This window comes from Saprolegnia parasitica (genome assembly GCF_000151545.1).
Source record: "Saprolegnia parasitica CBS 223.65 unplaced genomic scaffold supercont2.512, whole genome shotgun sequence".
Lineage (NCBI taxonomy): Eukaryota > Oomycota > Saprolegniomycetes > Saprolegniales > Saprolegniaceae > Saprolegnia > Saprolegnia parasitica.
Window position 1 is genome coordinate 1 of NW_012156906.1, and position 6,207 is coordinate 6,207.

General features: G+C 57.8%; 6 protein-coding genes across 6 annotated transcripts; 2 read left to right on the forward strand and 4 right to left on the reverse strand.

Moving 5' to 3' along the window:
• Positions 1 to 12: 12 nt before the first annotated feature.
• SPRG_17239 (hypothetical protein) lies at positions 13 to 219 on the reverse strand (the record flags this gene model as incomplete). The annotated part of the gene is made up of 1 exon (XM_012356580.1): positions 13 to 219. A coding segment is annotated over one exon (207 nt), but the record flags the coding sequence as incomplete, so codon positions are not given.
• A 597-nt stretch (positions 220 to 816) lies between these two features.
• On the forward strand, positions 817 to 1,713 carry SPRG_17240 (hypothetical protein; the record flags this gene model as incomplete). Its single annotated transcript, XM_012356581.1, has 3 exons — positions 817 to 909; positions 964 to 1,199; positions 1,248 to 1,713. The coding sequence occupies 3 exons, from the start codon at positions 817 to 819 to the stop codon at positions 1,711 to 1,713; spliced, it is 795 nt and encodes a 264-aa protein (XP_012211971.1).
• Positions 1,714 to 1,889: 176 nt separating this feature from the next.
• SPRG_21886 (hypothetical protein) lies at positions 1,890 to 2,690 on the forward strand (the record flags this gene model as incomplete). The annotated part of the gene is made up of 1 exon (XM_012356582.1): positions 1,890 to 2,690. One exon carries the CDS (start codon positions 1,890 to 1,892, stop codon positions 2,688 to 2,690), a length of 801 nt encoding a protein of 266 aa, XP_012211972.1.
• A 346-nt stretch (positions 2,691 to 3,036) lies between these two features.
• SPRG_17241 (hypothetical protein) lies at positions 3,037 to 3,986 on the reverse strand (the record flags this gene model as incomplete). Its single annotated transcript, XM_012356583.1, has 1 exon — positions 3,037 to 3,986. The coding sequence occupies one exon, from the start codon at positions 3,984 to 3,986 to the stop codon at positions 3,099 to 3,101; it is 888 nt and encodes a 295-aa protein (XP_012211973.1). The 3' UTR covers positions 3,037 to 3,098.
• A 414-nt stretch (positions 3,987 to 4,400) lies between these two features.
• On the reverse strand, positions 4,401 to 5,288 carry SPRG_17242 (hypothetical protein; the record flags this gene model as incomplete). The annotated part of the gene is made up of 1 exon (XM_012356584.1): positions 4,401 to 5,288. The coding sequence occupies one exon, from the start codon at positions 5,286 to 5,288 to the stop codon at positions 4,401 to 4,403; it is 888 nt and encodes a 295-aa protein (XP_012211974.1).
• Positions 5,289 to 5,938: 650 nt separating this feature from the next.
• On the reverse strand, positions 5,939 to 6,130 carry SPRG_17243 (hypothetical protein; the record flags this gene model as incomplete). The annotated part of the gene is made up of 1 exon (XM_012356585.1): positions 5,939 to 6,130. A coding segment is annotated over one exon (192 nt), but the record flags the coding sequence as incomplete, so codon positions are not given.
• Positions 6,131 to 6,207: the final 77 nt, after the last annotated feature.

The following is a 6,207-nucleotide window of genomic DNA, read 5'->3' on the forward strand; positions in this document are numbered from 1 at the left end:
GAGCGACGCGACGTCCATGCACTCAAAGATGAGCCGCCACACGTGGTCGTCGAGGCGCTCTTCGACCCACTGGACGATCTGCGGCGCCGCTTCCGTCTGCGCCTTGGCCGCGGCCTTGCGCTGGCTCTTGGTCTGCTTCTTGCCCTTGATCGGGATGTTCATGATCATGGCCGGGCGGCTGGCTGGCCGCCGGTCCCGCGACGCAACAGTCGCGTACATGGCCGAGCACGTCCTGGACCAATTAATGGGAGGGGTGTGTAGAGTCCTAATTGAAGCACAAAATAGGATGTGGCCGCGTCGAAATTCGGACATGAGAAGCCTGGTGAAGACCACGGTGGCAACGACTGATGGCACTTGCGGAAGAAGAGGGGACGCTCCTCAAAGCGGCGTGGCGTACGAAGCCAAGCAAGCGGTCGCATCGTGCAAGCGTAGAGCTGCGAGGAAGGTCAAGCACATCCAAGATGGGAGTGTGTCGCCAACTTGAAACTGTCTTGAAATTGTATCAAACTGATCTGGTCTCGTTGGTAACCATTGGGTGATTTGTAGCCAAAAGTCTTGAAGGTATCAAAAGCAGCGCAGCCGCAGGTTGCCACATGTCGTTCGATTGGCTCGGAGGTTGATACTGTTCGGCAATTCAGCTGAAGCTGTTGGAATTAAACGTGCTTTTTGTAATCACGAGTTGATATATTGAGTTAAAGACGAGCTGCCCGCGTTTTGTGAACGCTGCTTGTTGGCGTTTTCTATCATTCACCAATTCACCCGGCCCCGAGCAGACGAGTGACGACAAGCATGGCTGCGCGTTCGACGACTTTTGCGATGACGAGCAAGAGACCCTCCAAGAAACATGCCAAGAAGGGCTCCTTCAAGCCGAAGAAGAAGAACGGAAAGCGCACGTGGACGGCGACCGAGGTACTAGGTCTTCCGCCGGGTCGTCCCTTGCCGCAACGCCTGTTTCGTGTCTAGGACTTGATTGTCATGCTCACGGACACGAAAACAGCGACATGGACCGAGGTCGCCAAGCTGTTGCCGGGCCGCGATCCCCACGACTGCCGTCAACGCTTTCATAGCCTGCGAGCGGGGAAAAAGGGTCGCTGGAGCGAGCTCGAAGCGGCCTGGCTTTGCTACGCGATGTACATCACGCAACACGTGCCCCACCACGGCCGGTGGCTCCTCGTCGCCCGCATCGTGGGCACTCGGAGGTAGTATCTTCAACGAGGGACGCGCGGGATTCTCAGCCTGTGTTGTAGCTACAGGCAAGCTGCGTTCAAGTGGGCGGCTATGGAGGCGAAGGGGACGGCAGTTGTGCTGACGTCGAAGCCGGCCGAGGCAACCGGAGACCAAGAGGCGGCGATCAACAAAGCGACAAACCTGGACCAAGCACCAACCATGCCAATGTTGATGGCGCCCGACCTGTACACGACGTGGACAGAGGCCACGGACGAGGTCACGGACGAAGACGTCGGTGCATTTTTGAGCGACGTGCGTTTTGGGGACGACGCGATGCTTGGTACCGTGGACGCCAGCCGTGTCGTGGCCGCCAACGTGACGACGGACAACTTCTCGATGTACGATATTGGGATCCAAGTGCCCTGCCCGATGGAGGATTTTGCGCTGGCGCCCGTTGCCACTGCCACCGTCGCCAGTGTGAGCGCCGCCGCCGACTGGTTCTGCACCGAGTTTCTGCCCAGCTTCCACGCGCAGCAAGTGTCCTAGCTCGGGCGCGCCAGCGACAAGCTAATTTTTGTATAAAAGTATTCCTTACTAAAGACGTTGTGTGCATTTTTGCTCCTTGCACCGAAAACTCGTCTGCGGAGGCGACGGTGCGTTTTACTGGGTTAAAGCGGACGCGTCGGGTTATTTGGGTGTTTCCAGCCAAATTTCCATTTGCCATGTCTCTCGGGTTCCTCACCGAGTCGGCGCTCGTCCCGTCCAAGGCCAAGGCGATCAAGGTCGACTCCAAGTCGATCGTCGACCTCAAGGCGCTCGTCTTCCGCGAGCAGGAGCGCAAGAAGGCGGCCACCGAGGCCTCGGGGCTGCGCTCGAAGCGCGGTGCGCGGGCCAAGGAGCTCCAAGCCGGCAAGAAGTCCGAGACGAACGCCGGCGTCGAGAAGCGGCGGCAGCGCGACGAAGACGAAGAGGCCCTCGGCGACGACGAGCGTGCCAAGAAGAAGCGGTCTCGGCAGATACTCATCGAGAAAGCCAAGCTCTACGATCAAATGGCCCGCGGCGAGCGATCAGCGACCGGCGACGTGCTCATCGACTTTGACGCCAAGACGACCCATCGGGACCATGAATTCACCGAGGCCGCGCCCAAGCCCGCAGCTGACGACGGCGAATGGGTCGAGATTGTCGACGAGTTTGGCCGGACCAAGAAGGTGACCAAGCGCGAGTACGAGGCCTCGTTGCCGCCGCCACCACCGACCGAGGGCTCGAAGAGCGTGGGCAGCTTTGTCGTCTCGCAGTGGGAAAAGACGCTCAACTCGCAGGAGAAGAGCTACTTGACCGAGGTCCACGCCGAGGCGCAGCATGCCAAGCTCACGGTCGCCGACAAGAAGCGGCAGAAGGAGCTGCGCCGCGAGAAGCTCAAGCTCGCTTTCAACAGCAAGAGCACGCCGGCCGTTGCGCCATCGAGCGATATTTCGGCCCAAGCCTCGCGGGACGCATCGGATTTTTTGTCCAGTCTCTTGTAAGACGCAACTAGTTTGCACACAATGCGACGACTTCTGGTGCTCAATCTTGATCAAGGAGCGATTGGTATGCAGTATTGTCATCCGATTCCATGTCGACCTCGCGGTCCAGGAGGAACGAGCCATCTAGCCGAGCGAGATCGTTAGCAGTGGCATGCTAATCGCTACCAAAGACGTCTACGCGATGCATGGGGGTTCGCTGTGAGGGAGAAGTACTAGGCTTTGGCCCAGATTAGGTGTAGACTGCTGTTGTTATTGTCACCTTCGTTGTTTCGAAAGGGCGCGAGATTTGTGTGAAAACTATCAAGTTGAAGGGAAACACTGGGTAGGTGCACACGAGATCGTAAAGGGCGAATGCAACACTGCTGTGGCCAGACTTGTTAGAGAACAAGAGAAGCGAAGCTAGTTTTACTAGAACGGAGGCGGGTTGCGGTTGTGACGGCTCCGACGCCCGATCCACGCGCGTCGTAGGATCGGGTTCAAATCGAAAGCCACCTCGGCGGGAAAGCGCCCAGGAAGGGCCGTGTCGTCCGGCAGCGCCAGGAGTCGGCGCCCATCCATTCGCACGCGCGTGTCGACTGTGATTGGAATCGGCTCGACGAGGGCTGGATCTGGTCCTTCAAGCTCGTTGTTGGTGATCGAGACAAGCTTGTACTGGCGCACTTCCATGTCAGGCGAGACAAAGACGCAGAGCACGTAACGAATGCCCGGAAAGGCGCAGTATCGCAGCACCTTGGCGTCCATACTTCGCCAACCTTGGGAGACGCCGACCTCGACCTTGAGCGTATGGAACTCGTTCCAGCGAAGGTCGTTGGGCCACTCGGGAAAGATGGCGTTAGTCTCCATCGCGGGACCGAAGCTGCAGTCGGGCACAAGCTTGGGCAGCTTGCTTGCCGCTGGTTCGTGGGTCGTGTCGACGTACGCGTCGCGGTGCCCCTCGAGGACTCGATGGTCCGTCCCCGTGGCCTCCGGTCTCGTGGCCTCCTTGATCGCGTCGTCGATGCCATCCGCAATGTCACCGTGAAGACCACCGCTCATCTCGATGAGGTAAATCGAATTGTTTCGAAACTCAAAGTAGCGCGACTTCATCGCTTGGTCTTCCGACTCGACGTAGCTGTCCCAGTCGGCCTCGGTCGCAGAGCAGACCTCAAAGCCGTCGTTATCGATCATGTCGAGGGCAGCCTGCACGTCATCCCAGTCCAGAGCCTCGATGGCTTGGTTGATGCGCTTCACTGGGTCGGCGCGGGGGGCTGGCTCGGCGCCCGTCGTCGTCTTCGTCGAGCACGCTCCGGCGACCATGTTGGCAACTGACCAACCTTGGTCTCAATATCCGGCATCCGGATTTTTGGAGATCTTTATCCGGTAAAATACAATTTATATTTTCTTGCTGCGATTCTAGTACTACACTATTGTGGCTCGCTGCTCAGTGCTCGCTGCTGGTGAGTAGTTATACCAATAATATTTATGACCTTGGGAGTACTAGGCTTCGAGCGCAATTCCAATTGTAGACTCTGTGCCTAGTAGGCACAGAGTCTACACTAGGCACTGCCTACTGTTGTTGTGGTCACCTCAGTCTTCGTCCAAAGGGCTCGAGATTCGTGTGAAAATCATGAGGTTGAATCTACTAACGATACCCGCATTGCAGGAGGAAGCGCAAGCAAAACCCGTGATCGTGGCTCGAATCGTTAGAGAAAGAGAAGCGAGCTAGTTTTACTAGAACGGAGGCGGGTTGCGGTTGTGACGGCTCCGACACCGGACCCACGCGCGTCGTAGGATCGGGTTCAACTCAAGAACCAACTCGGCGGGAAAGCGCCCGGGAAGGGCCGTGTCGTCCGGCAGTGCCAAGAGCCGGCGTCCGTCCATTCGCACGCGCGTGTCGACTGTGATCGGACTCGGGTTGACGAGGGCTGGATCTGGTCCTTCAAGCTCGTTGTTGGTGATCGAGAAAAGCTTGTACTGGCGCACTTCCATGTCAGGCGAGACAAAGACGCAGAGCACATAACGCAGACCTGGAAAGCGGCAGTACTGGACGACCTTGCGGTTCATGCTTCGCCAGCCTTCGTTGATGCCGACCTCTACCTTGAGTGTATGGAACTCATTCCAGCGAAGGTCGTCGGGCCAGTCGGGAAAGATGGCGTCCGTCTCCATCGCGGGACCGAAGCTGCAGTCGGGCGATAGCTTGGGCAGCTTGCTTGCCGCTGGTTCGAAGGTCGTGTCGACGTATGCGTCGCGATGCCCCTCGAGAACTCGATGGTCCGTCCCCGTGGCCTTCGGCCTTGTGGCCTCCTTGATCGCGTCGTCGATACCACCCGCAATGGCGGGGTGAAGACCACCGCTCATCTCGACGAGGTAAATCGAGTCGTCTCTAAACTCAAAGTGGCGGGATTTCATCTCTTGATCTTCCGACTCGACGTAGCGTTCCCAGTCGGCCTCGGTCGCAGAGCACACCCGGAAGCCGTCGTTATCGATGACGTCAAGGGCGGCCTGCGCGCCATCCCAGTCCAGAGCCTCGATCGCTCGGTTGATGGCACCCACCGGGTCGACAGAAGCACGTGCGATCGTCTCGGGGTTCGTTGTCGCCGTCGTTGGTGGCGTGACCATCTTGGCAAAGATTCGACTCTGGCAACGTTGCTATCCGGATAAAATCTCTCTGCGATCTCTCTGCACCTTGTTTCATGTCTTGCGAGAGCGAGTGTTGGACGTTTTCTTGCAGCCTTGATACGAGCCCAGCGACAACTCGATCTCTCTCAAATCTCTACATTAGCTCTTTCGCCAAGAAGCTTGTCGACCCAGCGCTGCGCGAGATGGCGAGCGGTTCAAGCTTGCTAGTATGTCTCAAGCGCTCGCCCACAGTTCGGCTCGCACGAACGCCGCAAGTGTACATTCTCGGGCACCACCTCCGCGTCCAGGAAAGTACTTCGTTGGCCTCCAAGTGACGACAATGTCCCCATGCTGCCAAGAGGTTATATGGACAATCGACAGCCAGGTGGGCCCAACCCGGCGTCCAGGACATCAACGAGGCTCTCTGTTTGGACAAGTTGTCTAGAGCTGTCAGACAAGTTTGTCTCGAGTTTTTGTAAACATGTTGGACGTATTGTCTGTTTAAGAGACGACAGCTGGATGGAAGCGATGCACGAGAATGCATTTGCCTTCCGTGCGGCGTCGACGTCACACCCGCTTTATACATGGAATATGTCTATGATGGCCATAACTTAGTTCAAAATCGCACAAAACTCCGGTGGCGCAGTCGTCTAGTAAAAACAAAACCGGAACGAGTCGAGCTCTTCGGCCGTAATGATGCCTTCGTCGCTCGAGTCGTCGTCGCCATCGACGAGCGTCTCGCACGCGTCCGTGAGGTCGACCGAGTCGCTTCGCACACTCAGCGTGCGCTTCGGCTTGCCGAGATGGACATCGCGCGGCAGCTTGATGTCGAGGGGCACGAGCTTGCCGGGCGGCCGACCGCACCGATGGCCCGTGCAAGCGCGACCATCGGATCCACACGAAGCATCCCATACGATCT